This window comes from Typopeltis vanoorti, chromosome 22 (genome assembly GCF_054136105.1).
Source record: "Typopeltis vanoorti isolate ZY-2024b chromosome 22, IOZ_Tvanoo_1.0, whole genome shotgun sequence".
Taxonomy (NCBI): domain Eukaryota; kingdom Metazoa; phylum Arthropoda; class Arachnida; order Uropygi; family Thelyphonidae; genus Typopeltis; species Typopeltis vanoorti.
Genome location: NC_143570.1, coordinates 38,613,457 through 38,638,970, shown reverse-complemented (window position 1 = coordinate 38,638,970; position 25,514 = coordinate 38,613,457). Strand labels below are relative to the sequence as shown.

General features: G+C 35.9%; 1 protein-coding gene across 1 annotated transcript in view; it reads left to right on the top strand.

Annotated features, from left to right (window-relative positions):
• The window catches only part of LOC150094336 (neuropeptide CCHamide-1 receptor-like), a 69,700-nt gene that overhangs the window by 33,340 nt on the left and 10,846 nt on the right, over positions 1–25,514 (top strand). The window contains exon 2 of the mRNA XM_090412441.1: positions 7,543–8,136. Within this exon, the coding sequence (XP_090268567.1) occupies positions 7,543–8,136 (594 nt within the window). The remainder of the gene's footprint in view (positions 1–7,542; positions 8,137–25,514) is intronic.

Sequence of the window (25,514 nt, the reverse complement as noted above, 5' to 3'; positions counted from 1 at the left end):
TGTATTCTTAATACTCCATGATTTAAAAAATCGCACGCCTTCGTATAAAAGACGGAGTAACTCATTTGCAGCTGAAAAGTCCTTATAAAGACTCTTCATCTTAAATGGAATTCGAACACACGTCTATCAACCAAAGAGCATCGTTGCAAACCAAACTATGAGACTCATCAATATTCATCTCAAAAAAATAGTTTCTTTAAATTCCTACTATTTTTTTATTTATCAAGGTGAAACCAGAGAATCAATGTTTGTCTTGAGAATGATTGTCTTTATGTGGGGAGATGAATTTCACTACCCGATGTGAGACCACCATCCTGATTAGTGGAGGCCCTAAGTGCTTGAATAAAAACATAAGAGTTGGTCTCTTAGAGCAAAATCACCCGATTATCTTTTGTATAATACTGTGAGGTTTAGTTCCAAGAAAGGTTGTATTCTTGCTAATAATTATTGTGTAGATGTCGTGTTGGTCACATGCGGTGCTACAGAAACGTGCTGCATATTACAGAAGGTCAAATAATCTCATGAATCACGAAAATGTGTTCTGTAAATTCAACTTTTAAAAGCCCATCAAGTCTAGAAGCCTCCTTGTTACTATGGAAACGTAGTTAGTTCTTATGTCCTCTATCTTTAATAGAACCTTTGGGAGTAAATTAAAATCCATTTTATAGTGATTTAAATTCTCTAAAGACTGTAAATTTTCTTTTGGTACTAAATAATCAGCTGTGCTGATGATCCGGACTAAATAAAACAGATTCAGAGTCCATAAAAAAGACAGAAAGAAACTGGACTCCATTGAGTCGATACAGTAGATTACAAAATCAAATGCATGAATTGATTAAAACAATTTTAAACAAAAAAAAAAACTTTATCGTACTGGAAAGAAAAGAATTTCAAGTTCTTTGGGGGACATCTGTGGTTCATCAGACTAATGAAGCGTGTTATGTTTAAGCCGACATTCTTATCGATCCTCGGCATGAAGTAATGCGGGTTCTTATCTTAAAAACCCATAGTCAATTAAACTGCAGACTTCATAACATCTGCTTTTACTGAGAACGCTATAACTTGGTCTGGTTCTAGCTGATAAAAGGTCAGGGATAAAGTTAAAGCACGCGTACTTCTTCAAAGAAGTCGAACTCATTAACAAATTTGTGTTGGTAATACAATACGCTTTGAAATATCTTTTCAAACTTCGCTGAGTCTCGACAGATAATCCTTCCAACAACCCACTTTAAAAAAGTAAACAGACAGTGAATAAACACGATTATAATTGCTGAAGAAGACAGACTGTTCAATCATATTGTTTTAGCAACAGGAAAGCTATAAATAGTTTTCCCTATGTCATGATAACATTGTTTTGCAATAATCAACAGCTCCAATTGTTAAACTTTTGCGCTGTTAAAGAGATGTTGTTTTCGTTCAACAATCAATAACAGGTGAAATTCATTATGATTATGATGTTAGTTATATTCATATGCATCTAAGAAAGAAAGATGAAAAGGGAACGTTGAAGTACGTAATAAGTATTCCATCCCTTTTCAATTCTACATGTCAATGAAAGCTTTTGACTTTCACATTATGCGAAGGCTTACTGCAGCATAAATATGTATTTATATTCGGCAACTGATAAATATTAATATTTCTGAATACCACAATGTCAAACTTTTTTTGGATAATGTTCGCCAACTCAAAATACTATTTCCACATAGAACTCCAGTACTCAGGATTAAATACTGGAGTTCCATGTGAAAATAGTATTTTGTAGTGGCGGCTCGTACATAAGCATTGCGACACTGCAGCATCCCAAGGAAAAAATGAAAAAATTAAATTTTGTTTGTGTTTATAAATAATAACAATGCTTATAACATTATAGAAATGCAATACAACATGCTAAAGGTTACAGCTTATGTTTCGACATGGATTGAATAGCTAATAATTGGAATTGCTCGATTAATGCTTTAGATTACGAAACAAATGCACTGGGATCTAGCGCAGTGTCAGAATTATCACGTTAGGCTAATTGCAGCTAGTCTCGCCGATATTCGTTTGCACTTCTCATTGCACGTTGCAAGTGATTCCGACACTGCTCGTTTGGCCAGTGTATCGTATGCTTGCGCGCGTTATTTCTGTGGGATACCAAATTTTTTTATTTCGTATATGCAGCACCCCCACTTAAAATGTTCACCGGCCGCCACTGGTATTTTGACTCAGGATTAAACACTCAGGTATTTAATCCTGAGTATTTAAAAACGACCAGAAGGGGGAAAAAATCATAATTTCAGCTCACAATACTTGTTCGAATACCGTCTTGGGCGGGTTTGTGATTATTCTACTAACTCTGTGTGGAAAGGAAATCTGCGACCCCGCCACTTCTACATCGCTTCGAACACCCTACGAGGTACGGGACCGACCATACAATATTCCCTGACGCCATATGTAAATAACTAACTATCGTTGACGGCAAAGGGTCGAAATCAGCTGCCCACTAATTTCCAAAAATAATCCTTAGGGATGAAGGAGCTCCAACTGCGTGAATAAAAAGTGGTATAGAATTTGTTTTACCTATAGTTCAAAGGTTATTCTCATGGAAAACAACCGCTTACCATAATAAGACTTTTCATTAAGAGGGAGCCACCTGGTGAATACAAACGCCTCTTATTCACTGCATTCAATGCAAATTGGTGGAATAATATATATCCTACTTATAATTTGCCTTCTTCATTAACCTAAAAAGCTAAATGAAACACAAGAAATACCCTGGAGATTTATAAGTGTTCAAGTAAGAAAAAATTTATAGGATGTTACAGAATGAGGGTGTTATTAAAATATCTCTTGGAAATCCTATCGAATTCGTGCATAAAAGATGATTGGAAGTTCTTGATGCAACACTTCCTCCAAAGCTGCCTGAGTTACGCTTAGATTTTACACTAAAACAAGGCAACCCACCATCCAAAGAACAGAAAGGAAGAGGGAATGAATTCCAGAAACGCTAGGATAAACTCGAGAATATAAAATAAAAAATATATATTTATAGATGAATGAATACGTATGATGTCCTGTTTAAAATTTAAAGTTATGTGGAAATAAAAATAAACCTAAAATGAGACTCAAAATTTTATAATTGTAAAATTCTACTTAATTTAGGAGTGTCATGTACATGAGTGTGAAAAGTAGCACCCGCTGGCTTCACCTGTTCACTATTCATCAATATCTTGATACCGACAGATTCAAAGTTACCAATGTTACTAACTCTGGCAATCCAATGTTGCCATTATGTTTACTTAAAGTGGACCTTCTGTACTCTATTGACCAAACACCTTCCCGAAAATAAACTAGAAATATGATGTGGAAAGTTAAACTCTCTATTTATCCACTAAATGAGAAAATAATTAAAAAAAAAAAAAGTTCTGGTATACATCGCTGGCTTTATTATATTAAGAAACACAAAACGAATAATCCTCGCAATAAATTAGAACTGTATCGTACAACAATACAACATTAATTGTTTAAAATAATCTATTAAGTCAATACTTTAGTTGAGTAATTGTTTAAACAAAAGAGAGGACGATTTAATATTTTATCTAATTCATATCAATTGTTTTGCATCAAGGCTAACTACCCTTAATAGTAATAAACCATCTTACTTATTCTATCAATCATTTACTCCATTACACGCATTCGTCTTGCACTAATCCCACGCGTGCCCACAGCGTAGATATAAATTTAGGATTTCGGTCAGCTTAGTTATTTATGGATTGTGTCTGGCCTGCCGATACCACTGACAATACGAACCAGCCCCGATCCATGAATCTTCATATGCTTTAGTCTTTGTGCTATGTCACATACCCATTTATCCCACACTCTCCCTTCCGTCCCTCTACTTTCGTTCATTCCCAGGCAATAATTAAATAATTGTCCAGTGCACTACTTAATAAATATCTAGCCAATGCCAATGACGGTATCATTTGTCAAAGAGAACACGATTTGCTGACACCACAACTCGAAAATCAATATTATTAGAACGACAGATAGAATTTATTGGAACACCATTCATCCCAACAATGATACTCAAGTGAACAATTAGCAACAATATATAGTGAAATGCACTTAGTGAGTGAAACCACCAACAATTACCTAGAGTACCAACGCGCCATCTACCGTTAATAAGTGCAACTGCTTTAAAAAATTGTCAAGTTCAATTGTTGTAACCGATAAGAATTAAATTCATGTAGCACGTGTGATGTGTACACATTGTTATTAACAATTACATTACCAGATTTTTAACAAATGATTCAAGCAATTACGCTTAGAATGATTGGTGAGTAATTCTGACGAAGCAAGAGAATAATGGAAGCAACGTATTACATAACAAGTCTCGAGCAACCTTTTTTCAGACGCTGCACGGCAAAAAGTGAATAGAAAATCATTATTATGCAAATGAAACGACGTCAAATGCTAAGAAGACTCTCTTCACAGCTTCTTTTTTTTGCGAACGACAATGTAATGCGTGTGAAAATAGCTTACCATCAGAACAATATTGGCAATATTACGCTATTAAAGTTGGTGCATATTTTCTTTATGAATTCTGTCTTCTTTCATAGTTAATATAAAAACGCTTGGCTGCTTCAAAGAGCTTCACTTGACCTTAAAACATTCTTATACATTTATCATCCTACTGTGAACTTAAATATTCAACACCACATGGAAAAAATCACCCTTTAGCAAACGAAATCAATTTGTCTTTAAGAACAACAAATATTGCTTAAAATAAGTTTAATTTTTGAACTATTCTCAGAGAGAAAACTAAGGCAAATGCGATGGTAAATATTGCAATGTAAATGTTAATGTTTGTCCAATTTTCTGATACATCGTCGAGAAAATTATTGGTATTAAGAGGACAAATATACAAATGTTCAACATGTTTGTCAGTAGTTTTGAAAACCGCGGTAATAGATAGAAAGTGTGTTTGATCCTTCTTTCATCACATTTTCTTGAGTGATATTCGGAAGAGACTGGAACAACTCCCTCAGGTGTTGAATGTTTTCACTTAGATCAGTACGTGACAGAATTCTGAGAAAACTTAAAAGGGAATTTGTTATTTCCTTGACATGACAAGAACCAATAAAGCAAAATAACAGCGAAAACGAAGTACACAACTAAATAAACAATGATTTGAATTACGTTATATCAAACAGTTTCAATTAGAATAATACTGGGATTACTAACAAATTAATTTCTCTATCTTCATTTGAATCCGTCCTACCCTTACCCTCTCTCAGTAATTTGTATATAGTTTTTTTTTTTTTTTTTTTTTTTTTTTTTTTTCCCACCAGAATACATTCGCTGATGTTCAACATTGGAATAAGTGTTGTTGTTATTCCTGTCAGTGTATTTTTATTATTTCAAAGTATTGTTTTCAGTTTTTCTTACTACTGACGTGAAGATGAAAATTATTACGTTGCTTCGCTAGCCACGCATGCGCGGTATGTAGAACTTTTGCAATCATATTCGCATTTCTGAAATATTAGTTACCCGTATGCGAGAACAGACACAAAGTTAAGAGATCAAAATCAATTCGGATTACAGAGTCGGTATTCGTAACTTGTACTTCGATTGCGGTGACATTCAGGTGATTACTCCATTCATTGAACGAAGATATAAACTCTCAGTAAGCTTTCCTGTCTTCACTCAGTCCTGCTAAGCTCATGAGCCTCTCGATCATTAAGGAGGTTTATTTCGAATCAAGTTAGTTACGCCAGTAACACAGAATCTTGTCATGACATTTTATATTATGTATTATAATCAGCTCTGGACTTGCCCAATTAGTTGAGTCAAATGCAAACAGTGGTGCTTCTTAATTAATTGGAGATATTAATGTAAACAATGAAAGATAACAATTAAAAATTACAATATTTGAAATAATACCCAGATCGACTTAACAATGAACTATTAATTTACAGGCAACATTTCTAAATGAACAATACATCGATTTAACAATGAACTATTGTTAATTTATTACTTTTATAGTTTTCCGAGTACACATAGTTTTTTCAACAAGAAATAATTAAAATATTGGCATTCTTTTGGAGAAATATACTAAAATCAATGTGGCGCATTAACAATACCCTAAAATACCAAAATCCATTCATCCAAGAAGGCGACTCTCTTGTTTGTTTAGCACAGTTAAATCAACTGTTCTTTACTAGTGTTGATTTCAACTTAACGCACGCTGCATTATGCATGTCACGTGATTGGTAAGAGCTGTTTATCATTTACTAATGTCCATATTATAACATATTTTAGTAGGACTTAGATGTTGGGATAGCCATGCGATATGGGATGGCAAATTACAAGCGCGAGGTGACGAACTGATATAAAACAGCGGCTTGTTTGATTCGAGGTTGACACCGTTCACTTATTATGAAGCGAATGTCATTTATTGATACTTTTGCTTACGTTGCAGAGAGAGAAAAATCAGGTCATGGATGTATAATCACTGGATGAGGAGAGCAAGCTGTTTATTAACACTTTTCATATAATATTATCTTTTCACCAGTAAATAAACATTCCGATTCACTGCTCTGGTATTGTTGGCGAATGCTGACTGAAGCAATTAGGGCTATGAAGCCCTGTTCTTGTATATCACCTGTTGATTGCTTGAGTGTGATCTTCTGGTGTGCGTTTTTTTTTTTTTTTTTTTTTTTTTTTTTTTTTTTTTTTTAAGAGGATAAATAACGGGAGTTTCGGAGAGGGAAACTCATTCACCTCCATATGAGACCAGCTAACTCACCTTCTGGTGAAAAGCCCTTATAATGGTTCTTCGCCTCCTAGACTGGAGTTGAATCCAGGACTTGCTAACCATCGTTAATACACTATTTGTGCATTAACCAAGGGGAAAAAAGCTCCAATTCTTCTGGACCTTTCAAAATGTTAATTCGATATCATTTTAACAGTGAAGTGGCTAGCAGTTACACGTACGTATTGCATATGGACTTAGCAGTGAATAACCAGACTAATTATTCTTTTCAACTATCCTCCGTGAGCATTAAGTCTTAACATGACCATAACACTGCTTTGAAGATGACAGTTTCAAAGGTTAACGCAGATTGTAGTATCTGTTCTGAGTAAAAAATGTATGATTTATTTTGCCAATTGTCTTCTGACTGAGTTGGGGGAGGAATTTTATTCATTATCAAGAATCTGTCTTTTTTTTTTTTTTTTTAGACTAACACAACATTACAGGAAGCAATCCATTCTGATTATCGGTGATAAAAAGAAAATCCTCTATTTAAAATAGCAAAAGAAGCTAGCGCATTTATGATATGGCTTTAAGTAATACGCGACGTTTTAGAGTTTACTAGTCCTTTATTCATTAGCTGTAAATATCGAGTGAAAATGTACTCAACAGGGTTTTCCTTTGAAAAGCATTTCCTGTGCAGACAATCCAAATAAGTTCTCTGAACTATGTGTAATATATAATAAGATGCCGGGCCAGTCTTAAGTTGATTACCAGAAAAAGATAAATAACTGGCTATTAATTACTAGAATTGGCGATTGTATTCACAACAAAAACGTTCATCCTCTGTAATTATCGGCATTTTTATTACGCGAAACTACAACAGACTACGAAATGTCAGCGCACAAACATCACACAAGCACTTTTTGTGGTGCGCTCTTTGACGTCGTTAGAGGGCGCTTCTTCTCCCATTCGCTTATCGTTGTCAAACCGGTATTTCAACGAGCAACGACTGACAGATTTTGGCAAGCGTACGGTGGCTACTGACGAAGTGCAGAAATCTCCACTCATAGGACAGTCACATCCCCGCAAAAGAGGACAGACCGGCGCGATCGTCAAAAATCACTACTTAAGAAAGTCAGACCCACTCGGCTACACTTCAGCGACACAGGAACTGTTATTGGTTTTTGCCTCCTCACTTACGCTTGAGATCCGTCAGCCGCTCACACAAAAAGGTCAAGTCAGATTCCGTCAATGGCGTGAAAAGATTTTTAAAAAAAAGCGGGGAGGGAAAGTTATCATCCGAGAAAATGGCATTAGGTTAAAGGGTATATTAGATGTTACGCTGATGTACGGACATGTCATCAACAGCCATCCCGAACAGAACACTGTAGGCAGTACTGGTAAGTTTATATTTTCATTTTCCGTATTGTAGACTTGCTAATGACCGCTGATGTCTATTAAATCCGAAGTGACCCTGAAAATACCACATGGCAGGGTATAATCAAGGCTAATAAACTTGTCCGAATAGTCGCAAAGTTCTTCGGCCGAAGCAGAATGCACTGTAGTCGGAAGCAACTACACCTTGCGGTTGGAAAGACCTGGCTCTTGGACGGACATAATTGGAATACTTTTTTTTTTCCTCGTTAATTCGAGTTTTTCCCTTGCTATTTCCAGACTTTCACTCAGCTAATAAGCCTTTTACTTTGGTATTAATTTAAACGCTCAACCAACCGAAGACAATATCGGGTGGATTCATGTACGGACTTGATCGCAAATAGCAGTTGATATTGAATAATGAACGGAGTTATTCGGTCTGTTTTATTTGCTAATGAACTATTACCTATTATTCTATGATATGATTTTACTGATTATAAAGTATAAACAATATTATAAACAATATCATCGCTGTTGTATGACTAAGCCGACAAGTAATCCAAAATTATTCTTACTCTAGAGGGGCCGATTGAGCATAATCGCTCTCAAATTATTCTCATTCTGTTTTATTTATAAATAGTTTTTCTATATGCATACAAACAATACCAAAATACTCTGTAATGTATTTTCAAACAAAATATTCAAACCGAAAATGATTTTAAAAAACACCTTATAACCAAAATCTTCATTCAGTCGAATGGAGATCTTAATTATAAGGTGAAACACCTCTTTTTTATTTGTATGTGGGAAATATATGAGTTCTCTTCTATGTTTAAGCAGACACACATGGGGAATGTAGTGATTCTTTCTCTGACCATTAATACGAGAATAATGAGATAAAACTCTACCTGCGGCAACTGGAATTCTGAAATGAATATTACCTGTTAGTTATATTTGATTCCTAACATTAATTTAATAAAATCAAAGAGGATATTTTGGAAATAACGAAAAAAGATCCCCAAAATGGGTTTTTCCCTTCTCCTACTTAGACGTCGCATTTTTCAACAAATTTTGATCAAATCTGAAATATTTTATTCCGAATTCTGCTTCCCCTACTCTCTCCAGGTAATGGAGAGAGTAGGGGAAGAAGACTAATTACACCCTTATGGTTCGCATCATTTACCTGATTTCAACCAGTGATTTGTTAACTGCTTTATCAGTAGGATTCTCTACAATTATATGACAGCCACATCAACCTGCGATAGAACATCAATAAAGCGTCAGTATCGTGGATGGAAGGGGATGATAGTTCAATAAAACCTTTTTCAAGCAACTTCAGGCCTTCAATAAGCACCGTGGTAGTCTCACACCCGGCGATAAAAATCATCTATAATCATAAGATAGTAAACCAGCATCATGCAACAATGGCTTTAGTTCTGATGGAGTTTATCTTCATTTTGCAAGTGATTTGCTCCGTACGATTTGATACTGATTGGTATCAATCAGTATCAAATCATTAATTAAAGAGTTTACTATAATTATAATATCTCTGACCAAATATTCTAGTATCCTAACTGGGAAACAGATTAACTCCGATACTTTTCAAACAATGAGGTCTATTTACCTCATTTTGGCCAAGACATTTATATATTTACTTTGTTTTCGACCTCTGCTTTAGGTCCAAGTATTTCAACATTATCTTTTGAGTACCGTAAAACTATGTTATTTTTAATCAAGTTCTTAGCTGAACGTATTTGCCACAAATGCAACTAACAATCATGATAATGCAAAAGATTGCAGGTTTACAGTTGCTCATGCATGTGTAACTGTGTTTTAACTTAAGAAACAATTTTTCAGATGAAAATTAAATGGGGCTTCAGAATATATCGTTACAGGAACACAATTTTATTCATTTTCAAAATTTTCGTTCGTGTGCAAATGCGCACGACGTTTAAAGGAAGCAGAGCCACGCGTCTCCGCGAGCTTTCCTATTAAGATTTTTCTGCGCGCTGTCCTATGTTTCGCCACTATTATAATCGCAACCCCATAATGCCACACGATAAATTTCTTTACCATTTTGCCGAATCCACAAAATAAAAGATGAGCTCTTCGTTTTTAGATGGAAGTCGCAAGCGTTGACTCGCTCTAACTGTACATTTGTTATGCTGAGTAGACGATCATAAATACGTAAGGCTGATGTCCACGGAAATTGCAGACATGCATAAACAGAATAGCAAACAACAAGATGTGTTTTGTCGCACTGATTTATAAATCTCTTTGAAAGACCGATTTGTGTTTGATTTTCGGAAGGATCAAATATCCATTTGCTAGTTTACCATTACCAACATCCTCGCTAACTAAACTTGGGGAACAGGTAGAGAATATAAAATGAGTGGTTTGTCAGAAGCTGCTTCGTTCATTACTGACTTCTCGGACTCTTTAACCATTACCCATTCGGCACACAGACTACTGAAAAAATAATGAGCTCCAGCACGCACAAACCTAAAAAAATAAAAGCGCATGCTACACGTAGCACCAATTTAATGCTGTCAGACAGTGACACATAAAAGGATGCCGTGTTCTTCTAAGAAAAACGTCGACTGTGCACATTAAATAAGTGTTCAGGAAATCATTCTTTTTCTGATTACTTCCCGTTAACGTTTGTTTTCTCTCTTATTTTTCCACTTTCTTCCATTTTCTTTTCCCCCTTTTCTCTGTTTATCTTTTTGCTCTTTTTTTCCCCCCAATTAGTTCTATTTCCTCTAGTTTTTTCTTTCGCTTTTGTTTCAATTTAACGATTCTCTTTTCAGTCTATCTTATGTTCATCTTCAGTTGTATTTTAATCTTCATCTTTCTCTTCTTTATCTCGTTTTTCATTTTAATCTCATCTTTTATTCTTCCGTATTTTTTTTAATTTTAATCTTCATAGGCTTATTTTCATGATTTGACGTTTTAAAGCTATTCTGTTCAACCAAAATCTACACAAAATCTACAGCAAACTGCAAATATCCAAAACAAGTAAAACATCGATCTTAATTTATTCAGATTACTTTGCGATACTAAGTTCTCTTTCTACCTCCTTAAAAAATCCAGACGCAATGATAAGAGATTACAAGTTACTCAGCTTTAACCGCAGATAACGTGTTTTTTGTACAAACAAATAAGAAAAGACAGCACCAATCCTCATGTGCTAACACAGACCGTGATGGGTTAATTAGGCGAATTGGTTGTCTTCTTTCATAAACAGATAGAGGAGAAAACCAGGAAGCAAAATTTATTTTTAACAGACCGTGGTGGGGAGAGAATAAAGTGATGCTTGATCGATAAAGCTAATTGTAAAATAAGCGAAAAGAGTAGTAAAAAAAATGAAGAAAAACTGATTAACTTAAGAATTTTTGAAGCGAGGAGATGAAGAAACGAGAGGTTGAGAGGGAGAGGTTTATAAAACAACTGAACATGATAAAATGAGCAGAAAATGTCGCTCATTTTTATTTTAGATTCTGCAGATGTCGACTCTACAATTATTTTTTTTATCAGCAGGGGCGCGCCGCTCATATGTGCAATGTGTGCGACGCACCCAGGCGCCAAAGAGGAGGAAATACTTAAAAAAACGTTTTTTAAAGTGATTTTTTTATTGGAGGGGGGGGGGATAGGGTGCGCCAACTCAAGTTTTGCACACGGGCCGGACACTACTGGCGCGCACCTGTTATCAGAATACGAAAATCCTAGAAAGTCTGTGAATTTCTTTAGTTGATTATTACAAAATGCATTGCCAACCATGTGAATAAGAAACTGTAATGGATGCTGATTAAAAATATCATACTAACAAGCCTACCAATAGAAAAAAATGGAGTAATTCTATCAGCCAACTACTTAAAATACTTAAAAGTAACAGAGGTCGGAACGTTGTGGTCTATGAGATAGTTCTACAAGTGTTTGTACTGAAGTGGATATGGAGAGGCTCTCCAACCAATCTCCGCGATCTTCATCAGATTTAACTCTTCAAGACACTAATGAAGGCTACGTGAATATACCACAGAATAACATCATCAATGAACCAACTGCGGGGACGATATTTTAACACTGGTATATCCATTGGTAATCCTGTTCTGTTGCAAAAGCGTATAGAGCACATTTCATCTATTTGTTTACTGACGCAACAATTGATATATTTCTGTTGCAAAAAAAGACGTTAATATCTGTTAAAACAATTCTATTGTTGGAATGCGCAGTGTGCGTGAAACTTTTTTTTAATTACTAGAAATTTGCTGATGCATTAAAATCAAATTACAGCAATATGCGTCATCACCAAGAGAAGAAAATGAACAGCTAAAAGCGAGATTGTCTTACGTAACAGCAAAGATGTAAATCATCAAAGAAAATTAATCTTATTTACGCATCCATTATTCAAAAGGTTACGTTCGACTTTTCGCTATTAAAGCGAAAAATTTGACATATGACATGTTGCTACATTTAATGTAATTAAATATTGAAAAAAAAATTAATGCTAACACAACAGTTTAGTCTTATTAATTTTTAACAAGGTTCACGCATGCGTTGTAGATGTAATAAACATACTAAGAATTTCCATTGTTGCAAGCAAACACTGACAACAGCCAGAATATAATTGTATTAAAATTACTTTGTTTAGCGATTCTGGTTTTCTTTGGTTTCCTACACCGGAATGAATTTGAAATGAGTTAGAAAATTCAAACGTACTTATGTGATTGTCCACACGAATGTGAACAAAGACATTATTAAAGGGTGTCCCAAAATTCACGCAAGAAGTAATTTTGATAGAAAACATAGGTTTTAAATTAAAAATTGTAATTTCTTATTGATTCATAAAGTATACAGTATAGGGTTATGCATGGAATAGCATATCGGGTAAATGGCCTCCATGGCTTTGCTGGCACATACGCACTCTTTTGTCGAAATTTTCCATGACCGTTTTGCATAAATGTGGCTGAATTTCGTTGATACAGCGCTCAATTTCCTCCTTCAAGGCATGGGTGGTCGTGGGCTTGTTGGCATAAACTTTAGACTTCAAAAAACCCCAAAGAAAAAAGTCCAACGGCGTTAAGTCACATGATCTGGGCGGCCAATTCTGATCACCAAAACGGGAAATTACACGACCAGGAAATGACTCGTGCAGTAATTGAATTGTTTCTCGGGCTGTATGGCATGTGGCACCGTCTTGTTGAAACTACATGTCGTCCACATCCATATCTTCCAATTTAAGCACAAAAAACTGGATTATCATGTTGCGATAGCGAGCACCATTAACTGTTATTGCCTTACCAGCTGCATTTTCGAAGAAGAATGGACAGATGATGCCTCCAGCCCAAAATCCGCACCAAACAGTGACACGTTGTGGATGCATTTGTTTCTCAACAATCACTCGTGGATTTTCTGAACCCCAAATGCGACAATTTTGTCGATTAACGAAGCCATCAAGATGAAAATGAGCCTCATCGCTAAAGATGATTTTGTTCGAAAAATAAGCATCCACTTGTTGTTCCATAATCCATTCAACGAACTCTCTTTGCTGTGTGTGGTCAGTAGGCTTCAGTTCTTGAGTCAATTGAATTTTGTAAGCATAAAGATGCAAATCTTTCGTGAGAATACGCTGTAGAGAGCTTCTCGAAATGCCCAATTCAAGACCACGGTGCCGAATTGATGTTCCTGGATTCTCAGCAACACTCTCACGAACTGCTTCGATGTTTTCTGTTGAACGACGGCCAGAGTGTATAAGATCACTAATTGATCCAGTTTCCTTGAATTTTTTAATTAATCTTTTCACAGCTGATGAAGTTAAATCACTATTCCGACCATATTTTGTACGAAAATTGCGAACTGTAGCTGCCAAATCTTCATTATTTTTAAAATATTGCTCAACAATGAAAATGCGTTGTTCTTTCGTGTAGCGCTCCATTTTTAATAACCCTGAACTGTCAGCTGTCACGCTGTCTTTTTTTTTTCTCGTTGGCAACACTTCACCGCACAAATGGCGCTAAATTTAAATCTTGCGTGAATTTTGGGACACCTTGTACAACACAAATTAATAGATAATAAATCAGATATAGATGGTCTTCGAGAGTATGTAATGTAAAATTTGTTTCTATTGGGATGTATAAATGCTTTATTCCCCTATTAGTGACTATTGTGCAATAAAAAAAATAATAAATAAATAAACATTTTTATAGATTGGAATAATATTTGACTTCTGTAGTCAGCCGGAACTAATAAAGCTCTTATAAGCAGCTAAACTAAAGTCGGTTGACATGCCCCCTCTCTCTTTGCTACACATGACATGATAGGATATATTCCATCCAACCACTCGGTTATCAAGATTGCATTTCTTGTTTGTTTTAATCATTAAAATACCTTTGAGTTTACCACCAAATGGTTTTACTTGGTTTGTCGATAATATTTCTTTCATGGTGCTTCAATGGATAAACCTTGACTTGGACTCAGAACAAGCCACGCAGAGATAAAACTATTTTGAGCTCCATTATGGCAACCTTCAGAGCAAATTACCGTTAAAAGCACGAGATTCACAACCATAAAGAAACCTATATTGAACAACTTTTTTTCTACGCCACGTCTTCACGATGTAAGGCAATAAAAGGATTCTGAAGATTAGTGTGTGTATCACTCACTGATCGCTTGTGGGAATGCATTTAACTCCTTGCGCGATATTCTTTAGAGAATATGTCGCTACTATAGCAACAAGGTGGAGTGGGAGGTGCTTTTGATACAAAAATAATTTTTAAAAAAAATGGACACTTTCACAGCGTTTTTTAATAATGTAATTTTTTTTCCTTGAAAATAACGACAATTTAAATCTGTTGTCATAATCATAAACAAAACAGTGTTTAAAATATGGCAATTACAACACAGCTTTCAGAAAGTCACTGGTAGCATGCTGCTCTAGTTAACTGTTTTTAGTGGTCATGAGTAATTAGATCGATAAATAATAAGTTTTTTTTAATACTAACGGAGATAACATTCTTTTTCTTCTCATTGACTTGTCCATCCTCACCCTTTATCTTTTGCTTCTTGTTTTGTTCCTCATCCTGTTAATTTCCTGGGAATTACCTTTAGTGGCAGATTCCAGTCTTTCATTACGGCTATTTACGCCGAACTATTTCCTTTCATGGTTTAGTGCGTCACTCTCCCCTCCCATTTGACTGTGTAACACACAGCTCGTGCTTCCTTGGAGTAACAAAGAAATTTACGATGAAGATAAAAGCATTTGTAGTATGTTGGAGCTTCTGATTAACGATCTATTTACAACACAATAGTCGGACTGCTTGTGTTTCACACGTCTTCGTTCAGGAACTTGGCTTTCTTTCGACCACTATCATTGTCCCATCATGTTTTGCTGACACTGCATTAGATTAGTTTATATCTCGCGCACTTCTCCTCCCTGTTGTTTACCCTAGTCGTTCCGAGTTCGCACTGAACTACAGAACCAAAAATAGATAAACCATGACAGTCTCGCGTCAAAGAAAAGTGGCCGAATTTTTGGCGTCGCCATAACTACCCACTAAAGGCGGCCACTGCACTTTGCCTACCGCATATAGCATCTCAATGTCACACACAATGGTGTGGTGAACTGCGGGGGTCAAGGAGAACTTTCTTTATGACGGATATCCATTTGGTGTGCTGATTTATGCCTTTATTGTGAGAGATACCGAAATTTCATTAAGATTCTGTTTGGGCCGAATTCATTTTTGTAACGTTATGTCCATTTATCACTTCCAATAGAAATTCACCGCGTGAGGTTGTCAACTTGCTTTATTTTAGACTCTAAAAAGAAGTCCTGCATTCAGTGTGTGATGAAGATGGACGATATTTTAATAACATCGCCTTCCGAAACTTCTATGAACTTTGTATGAACTATCAAAAAGAAAAACTGCAATCCCAGGTAATGTTCCATAAAAAAAATGATAAAAATAAAAACTACAAACTGGCACGCAAGGTATTGTTGTGCAATAATGGTATTATAAATCTACAGCGCGTGCGTTGTCAAGTATTGTTAAACAATAAAAGAAGAAAATGCAACACGTGATTGTATTGTTGCATGAAAATAGTGATGAAAAATGGCCAAACAAATAAAATAAATTGTCTGTTGCTTTCTATTCGAAATTCCAACAAATACTGTACATTAGCATGGAAAGAATTTTCAGAAACTTTTTCAAATTTCAAAATAACATCTGTTGATAATGGAAACACTAGAATCTCTTCAATAAAAGTAACAAATACACCACTTTTGGGCCTGAAAAATTATAATTCCTAATTTTTTATGTCCTTCATTTTAGAATGAAAAAATAACCATTAATCATTTATTCTGTTATTAAGATGGAAAAACGATGATTATCTCGAAACAGGTCTTTGTAATTTAAGAAGTAAATAATGAGCTTATTCCTTTGTCATCATTTTTAAATGCCGATAAAAGACAAGATAATTAATGATTGCGTTAACGCAACCTGAAGCCATCGGAAAAGGGAAAAAAAACTCTTACGTAATCAGAAGTCTTGAAAAACACCTAAAATTATTTACTAGAGCAAATATCTGAAAAGTTAATTATTAATAATTCACAGAAGACTTGTTTTGAAATGAAAAATTCAAACCGTTATCTACCTTTGTTGATTTGTCGTGTTTGTTCACCGTAATTACAATCCAAAAATTAATCTATTATGTAGTATTTGTTTTTGGAGAAAGTACACGAAACCAAATCTTCATTCAAGATTTAAAAAAAAAAAAAAAAAAAAGTTTTACACCTTATAAATTCATGAATTATTGAGCTTTAAGACGATCTATTGTAAAACCTGCCACCTACCGGCGGCTCTAGAAAGTTACAAGCTTAAAATTAATACCAACGTTTTTCAAAAAAACAGGACTATTTCTCTTTTAATTTTTTTCGGAGAAAAACTTCAGGGGAAAAAAAGTGAAGGGCGCGGTAGATACAAAGAAGTATGAAAGGAAACAGTTGAGACGTTTTTCTCTTAAGAAATGAGTCTGTTTGCATACCAAATAACCAACTACAATCCCTAAAGGGCTTCAGAATGAGTGATTATAAGCGTTAGTTTTACCCTTGATGATTAAGTGTAGTAAAACTCCCCCAAATAATGATTACTCTTGTGAATACTTAAGGGCATATTTTAATAATTTGGTGCAACCAGACACCCCCCCCCCCCCTTTGTTTACAAGCATCCATTTGGCCGTTAAGTTTCAGAGAATATTTTCGATTCGGGACTGTTACTATGGGAAAAATGTAACAAAAAAATATATCGGGGAGAGAGAGAGAGTGAGAGGAGTGGAGGGAGAGACCTAAATGATAACGCTATTTGACACGTCATGTACAGCTGACTGACGCAGTCCTCAAGGCCAAACTTAGCCGAATTCTCCATCTCGTAGTGACGTTACCGACCTCTGACACATTCCATTCTCTTGCAGCTTCCAAAATGAGACCTTCTGTTAAGAGGCTCTCTAAAGTATACGATTAAAAGCACTTCAGAAAAATTAAACATGTCTTTTGTGATGATAATAGTAATAAATTTATTATAAAATCCTTATAGAAGATTTGTGGAATGTGGGGCTGATAATGATGTGTTCCTTTGTCTGAGAAAAGCGACTTAAGAATTCTTAAAACACACAACGAATACTGTAATATTAATAATTGGCATGATAATAACTTTTCTAATACAAAATACCACACAAATTATTTCTCTGTATACCATTAAAACGTCAAGATAATCCGGTACGCGATATTGGTAATGCAACTCCTTCATTGGGAGATGCACCCGTCGAATATAGGCAATACTACAGAGTTTGTCTAGCGCAGTTGTTCTCGATGTTATTTCAAGTGCTTAGCATTCCCTATTATTATGAATACATTGATAGGCTCAGAATTTAACATTTCTTTTATAATTTAATTTCTTCATAATTGGGAAACTCTGAGGATTAAGCATAGAACTTTTTCTAAACCACTTACAATAAGTAGGGCTATAAAATTCATCCCTCACCTAAAGGCAATCACAAACCTCTGTCTAGGGTGATAACCAAACCCGCAGCGCCCCCTGTTGATTGCAGAACGGACACTAATCACCCGGATGGCAATTACTGACTGCTAATACTGGTCGTCCATTCGTGTCTGAGATTTTGAGTAGGAGAAAATAGACCAACCTTAACAGAAAGTTTGTTTAAAAAAAAGTTTTCTGACTGCAAGAAACGAAAATAACAGACACAGAAAACAATCAGGTTGCGTACTTACAAAATAAGCTTCGATTTCGGCAACACATATCCTCCCCCCGCCCCCCACTGGTTCTGTTAAAGTTGAAAAGAATTATGGAAGTCTTCGAGAAATTTCTTTTAATAGCTCGATGTCATCAAGTCTGTGATCTTTAAGATTACTTTGAAGCTTCAGTGACGGAACCCAATCTAGTGAATAGGGGCAGCTGTATATGACGTGTTGAGTTTTGCGAGAAAAAAAAATTGGGGGGGGGGGGTTGAGCGTGTAGAACTTACGTTTTTCGTGCAACAGCTAACTGTGCGCGAATTAGTTCATTTCGAATTAACTACGAGTTTGTTTTTTAAGTTTCAACATCTGGTGTCATTGGGGTCACTTGCGAGTGAGATCCCAAGGTTCAGATGGATGGAAAAAACTGTACATATGTCTTGGATCCCGAGTCTTTCTGCTACTTATATATACTAAATATACTTATATATTACTAAATATACTTATATTTCTGCTACTAGAAGCAGCTTTCAGCTGCTTCAAGACTAGGAACCTTCTTACTATTCTGTTGGGATCTTGCTTGAGAGCAGATCATATTACTGGGAAAAAAGTGGAAATTTCTTCTCAGCAATTTTTTTCTCGTAAAGAAGGAAGAAAACCATGAATAAACAAACGGTATTTATATTCTTTCTTACAAGGAATAAGTACAAGAACCAATGTCTTGGAAGATGGCATCGAAAAAAATCAAATTATACAGATTGGTATAAAGAAAAACTTGAAATGAGATATTCTAGACTTTGCACAGACGGAGCTCCTGCAGTATTTAAAAAAAAAAATAGTTAACAATAATATTCAAGCCAGAACACAATTTTCTTCAAATAAGAAACCAAAAATCCTGAAATGGTTCTAATCCGGGTCTTTTCAACCAATTGACATAGTTTCGTAATTCCTGACTGAAGTATACAGGACCATTCCTCCAACTAAACTTTTCAATTTGAAAAATCATAGCACGAGTATTATAATCCCACCCAAGAAACTGTGTAAACTTACGGCGCGCGCACACACATAAGGGACAGATACCAAATATTTGCCGTCTGTTGGAGGATGGCAAATAGCCATCCTCCAACAAGCAGGTTCGCTATTTGCCCGATTTTTTATTTTTTTTTTATTTTGTATGGTGATTCAACAGCCGTGAGCCCCTTTTACGGGGAGGTATGGCACACCTCAATTTTTTTTATCCGGGCTCGGGACCGGCATAGCTGACAATTCAGACCTATGGCTGGAGGAATTGTCTTAAGTATTTCTGACTGTATTCGTGTGTGTTCACGGAGCCGGTTTGCCTATTTGCGGGATGAAAAACCCCAGATAAACTGGAGGAAAAACCCTGCTGTCCACGACCAAGACATTTGCCCGATGTAACACCACCATTCAAGTTGGAGAGTCTTGTGTAGTGTCGCTAGAACTTGGTGAGCAGTAATTTTTATAAATCATTAAGTTTCGTCAACAAAATTCAACTGAAAACTACCTTTTCGAATCCTTAATTTCAAATGTAACTTTATCTGCCAACAAGGAATTAAACTCGACGCAAAAATGAATCCTTATACATGATCACGAAAGTTCTCTACTGCTTCTCAACTTCCATGATCATTTTTAGTGTTGAGAAACTTACATAAACAAAAATAAATAAAATGCTTTTCTCGTTGCATTTTTCATTTATTTATTATCCCCTCTGTTTTAGCGCGATGTGCTGTACCTATAAATGGACCTGTGTGTGTGGTGTGTGTGTGTGGGGGGGGGGCTATTGGTTAAGATTTGAATTACTGCTTTAAAAAATCCATCTTCAATCTGTTTATTTGCAAAATGCAGCAATTCATGATAGAGCCTGTAATAACGAGTTGGAATTCTAATGAATCTCTGATTTTCATCGTTTATTTTTAAAACATTCACCTTGTAATGACAATTCATCCCCCTCTCTGTTTTTTCAGTCCCTATTACATGCTTTTAGACTTCCAGAAAGAGTTGCTATTGTGAATCACGTATTCTGGTAGCAGCAAGCAAGCCCTAACCTTCATTGTATTATTCACTTATCTACAAAAACACGGTTGGGACTGGAGCTTCTAAAGACAATAATAGATGTATCCCACAGTGCAGTGGGGCGAATGATATCTTGATAAAAATTCAGAACCTAGAGTAAATTTAATCAGAGGAAGTAAGCTTGCAGCTCATATTCTGACGCAAGAGTTTATTAAATTCTTCTGTGGGATGAAGATGAAGAGAAAAAAGAAGGTCATGTTACCTGCCATTATATTTTTTTTTTTCACTCATTGACAGAAGAATGCTAAAAGTCGTGGTTCGTTCATAAGATTAAATGGAAATTTTCTCCTTCTAGGAAAACTGTTAAGTAAATTTATAAACTAATACACAAAAGTTTGCATTGTTTGACAAGAGCGGCAGTTTCACTAAGGTCTGCGTCTGGTTAAGTGATAACTCAGTTAAAAACTGAAACCTTCGAAATGGAATACAAAACATCTTGGAACGGATTCACAGTTATTTAAAAGCAAAACTGCTACATTCTTTAAACACAAATGGATACATTCTTATCAGTTGGAGTCTTCAATTAATGTTTTAGATGTATCGCGGGCCTTTGCGGGATGAAATTTTAAAAATTTCCTTAAAAATTGCCGAGATGAATTTTACGAGTCAAAATTTCGGAATTAACAGTCTATTTTTTTTAATTAACTTCGGGGAATTAGTATCTTGGACAATTTCTTTTTATGTTTCTTAGAAAGGTACATCAGTAATGGAGGAGAAGTCTTTTTTCCAAACTTCATGTATCTCCGATCCACAAGAAAATTAAAAAAAAAAAAAAAAAAACTTTCATATACATCCATGATGTAGTATCTAGTATCATCGCTCCAACGTATACTGTTTAAGCGATGAGATTCTATCCAGATTAATGCATTATACTTGTACTATCATTATAATTATAATGCATTATTATTATAATGATAGTACAAGCAAAGAACTCTAAATTCCTTTACTTTCTGAGCATATCAACGTGTTGAAGACGTGAAAATTATAAATCAGCTAATTCACTCAGTTATTTCGATTACGTTGCAATTTCAGCACAGAACAGCTTTGATTTTTCGATACGACAAATCAAATAAAATTATGTTTTTAATACATCAATTCAGCTAGATTTTTTTTGGGGGGGGGGGGAGATGGACCGAGTGCTTGACTCTTTATCCTTTCATCTGATTGAGGAAAATGTGTGGCTGGGATGTTATTAACCTAAAATCTCTAGTCATGGCTGGATAACGGCAATAGCGAGCCTCAGTTAAAACTTCATTGGCTACAGCATTGCCATCCGTTACCCTGCGAGGAGCCTGCTTCAGCTAGAAATTGTTCTTAAAAGAACTGGGAGATGGATTGAGTCCTTGACTCTTTATCCCGTCATCTGAATGAAGAAAATCTGTGTGGATGGGGTGCTATTGAGCTAAAAAGTTCTAGTCATGGCTGGGTAACGGCAATAGCCGAGCCTCAGTTAAAACTTCGTTGGCTACAGCATTGCCATCCATTACCCTCCAAGGGTATTAAGCACCGCATCTCACGGTCGATTAATTCTCTATCCCATCTTCTGCTAGAAATTGTTCTTATAAGAACTGGACGATGGACCGAGTCCTTGACTCTTTATCCCTCATCTGAATGAAGTAAATGTGTTGACGGGGTGTTATTGAGCTAAAATCTCTAGTCATGGCTGAGTAACGGCAATAGCCGAGCCTCAGTTAAAACTTCATTGGCTACAGCATTGCCATTTGTTACCCTGGAAGTCCTATAAAGGACTTTCTCCACTATATCTCCTGCTAGAAATTGTCCTTATAGTCTTTATAAGGACTGGCTTAAAGGGGTGAAGCAAGAATGCTTTTCATCTTCCCCGTTATCTGTAGAGGACAGTGTAGGGATAAGGTGTTATTGAGCTATTAAAGCTCTGATCATGGCAGGAGGGTAACAGCAATGTCCGAGCCTCATTTAGAACTTCACTGGCTACAGCATTGCCGTCCATTAACCTCCAAGGGTATTGAATTGAATGAATCAATCACCGCATCTCACGGTCGATTGATCAATCCACTAGAAATTGTCCTTATAGTCCTTATAAGGACTGGCTTAAAGGGGCGAAGCAAGAATGCTTTTCATATTCCCCGTTATCTGTAGCGGACAGTGTAGGGATAAGGTTATTGAGCTATTATTAAAGCTCTGATCATGGCAGGAGGGTAACAGCAATACCGAGCCTCAGTTAGAGCTTCATTAACTACAGCATTGCTATCCATTACCCTCCAAAGGTATTGGATTGATGAATCAATCACCGCATCTCACCTCCCCCTTCCCACTAGAAATTGTAACTAGCATAACAAAATATTACTAAGTGAACTGTAAAAAATAAAAAGGTGTGCACATATTATTTTCGAATTCTATCGGCCAATTTATCTTACAGCTAAAATGACAAAAAAATAAATAAAATAAATAAATAAAAAAAATATATATATATATATATGTTCGCAGTTCTTTTCAGAAATCAAAATTTAATAAAGCAATATCTAAAAAGGCCAAATAATTTTTCATTATATATGCATTTTTTTTTGGAAATTGATAGTAGAAAGCAGCAATGTGTATTTAATTAATCTGTTATTTCGAATGCATTTTACAAAGTAGCAAATGACAGTTTATGAAGATATTAAATTTCTTTTCCTAATATTAATAACATTCACGACATTTCCTCATCAAGTGTGTCACACCGCTGGAGTAGGAACGTTATTTGGGTAAATCTTGCATTAAATCAACTCATAAATTACAAACTTTCATAAGAACGTTGTAAATAATTAATATTTATAACGTTCCTGAAGATTCTCGTATTTCATTCCTTCAGTTTAATCTCATTTCCAATAGCATCATAATTTCTGCTAGTATGCGGACAGTCTGCATAAAAATATCCACTAAATAAATAACGAACGTAAATTGAAGAGCTATTCTTTCTCTTCAAATGTTCTGATTAGAGTCAAGAGAGAATTCTAGTTCATACATTTAGAATATGATATCATGAATATTCTTACCCGATTTGCTAATGTAAATTCTTAAAAATAATAAGTAAACTAATATTACACTTAGAAATTCTACTTCATTACTTTAAATTATTAAGATATTTAATAAAATTCAAGATATATTATACACACCTTTGTTTCATATCATTACAATTATTAAAATGGAACAAAATAGAGCGTATATCTTGATTCAGAATTGAGACCGCCCAATGGATGGCAATGCTGTAGCCAATGAAGCTCTAACTGAGGGTCGGCTATTGCTGTTACCCTCCTGCCATGATCAGAGCTTTAATTGCTCAATAACACCTTATCCATACACTGCCCTCTACAGATAACGGGGAAGATGAAAAGCATTCTTGCTTCGCCCCTTTAAGCCAGTCCTTATAAGGATAAGGCGGTATGATCTTAGGCTGGAGAGATCGTCTGTGAGATGCGGTGATTAATACCCTTGAAAGGTAATGGATGGCAATGCTGCAGCCAATGAAGTCCTAACTGAGGCTCGGCTATTGCTGTTACCTTCCTGCCATGATCAGAGCTTTAATAGCTCAATAACAACTTATCCCTACGCTGTCCTCTACAGATAACGGGGAAGATGAAAAGCATTCTTGTTTCGCCCCTTTAAGCCAGTCCTTATAAGGACTATATTTATATAGGGTAGGTGGTTTATTTGGAGTACGCAGTTATGCAGCATCGTGATTTTTGGATTTCTGTATGATATATACAGAGGTAAACGTTCTTCATTTTGTGCAATATCAAGGTAAGACTTTGATTTGGTATTCTATTCTACAAAATTTCTGCTGGCAGGTCTTTAGACCTGCGGGATTTCTAATAGAGCTCATACGCAAATAAATTGATATGAGCGTGCCTGATCTAGATGTAATCACTGATTTGCTCGATAAAGAGCCGGCTCTTGTGCTTGTTAATAAACTCCAAAAGAAGTTCAAGCTGACATGGCCTACTAGTATGTTCGACCCCGACATCATTATCGAGTCACTCGATAAAGGGCTAGCACTCACTTTTATTAAAAAAACTTCTCAAGAAATTTAAACGGGATTGGCCCGGCTACCTACACCTATATTCTTCACCCGAAGTCGACGTTGAGGAAAATGAACTCTCCACAAATGGAGGAAAAACTCAATCTAGTTGTCTCTGCCTCTAATCCTTCTGATCAAGGAGAGATCCACGCTCGTAAGAAGAGAAAAACTCTCGCTGCTGAGCCAATAAATGATGTTGGGATGGACGAGGATGTTCCCATTTCAGATCCCTCTGTCTCCCCGAATGAAAAGGTACCACCGATTATCCTAAGAGAAAAGCAGAGATGGACAACACTAAGAACCATCATGGCTAACTTACAAATAAGTTATATATCTGCCAAAAATGTAGACGAAGGCATACAAATTCAGCCCGCCACGATGGCTGATTATAGAAATCTTACAAAGGAGCTGGACGCAAGAGGAACACAATATCACACATTTTCACTTGCCTCCGAAAAAAATCTGAAAGTGGTCCTACGAGGAGTCTCCGAGGATATTGACACGGATGAAATAGTTACTGACCCTCAACTTACAGGATTTACCTCCCATAAAGGTCACTAGAATGTAGACACCTATGCCTTTAGTCTTAGTAGAAATTCATAATATTTACAGAGACATATATAATCTAAAATCAATCTGTGGGCTCAAAATCACCCCAGAACCATTGAGAAATAAAGCATCTTCTGGGCAGTGCCACAGATGCCAAAAATTTGGCCATGCCCAAGCTATGCAAAGCCCAGTTCAGATGCCTAAAATGTGGCGAGAATCACCCCACAAACACCTGCGCCAAGCCAAAATTGAATTGTGGGGATCCTCACCCTGCTAATTATAGAGGGCGTATACATCACCCCAAAAACAGATGGAACGATCCAAATAATCAATCTACCTCGTCATCTAGTGCGAGAGTTCCTGAAGCTCAGGCTCCTCAGTCCTCCAAGTGTGAGAACATGACAATAGGTGTTCGCCCATCATTAACTGAGCCCCTTAGGAAAATGAATCTTCAACATCAAACGAGAACATATGCTGAT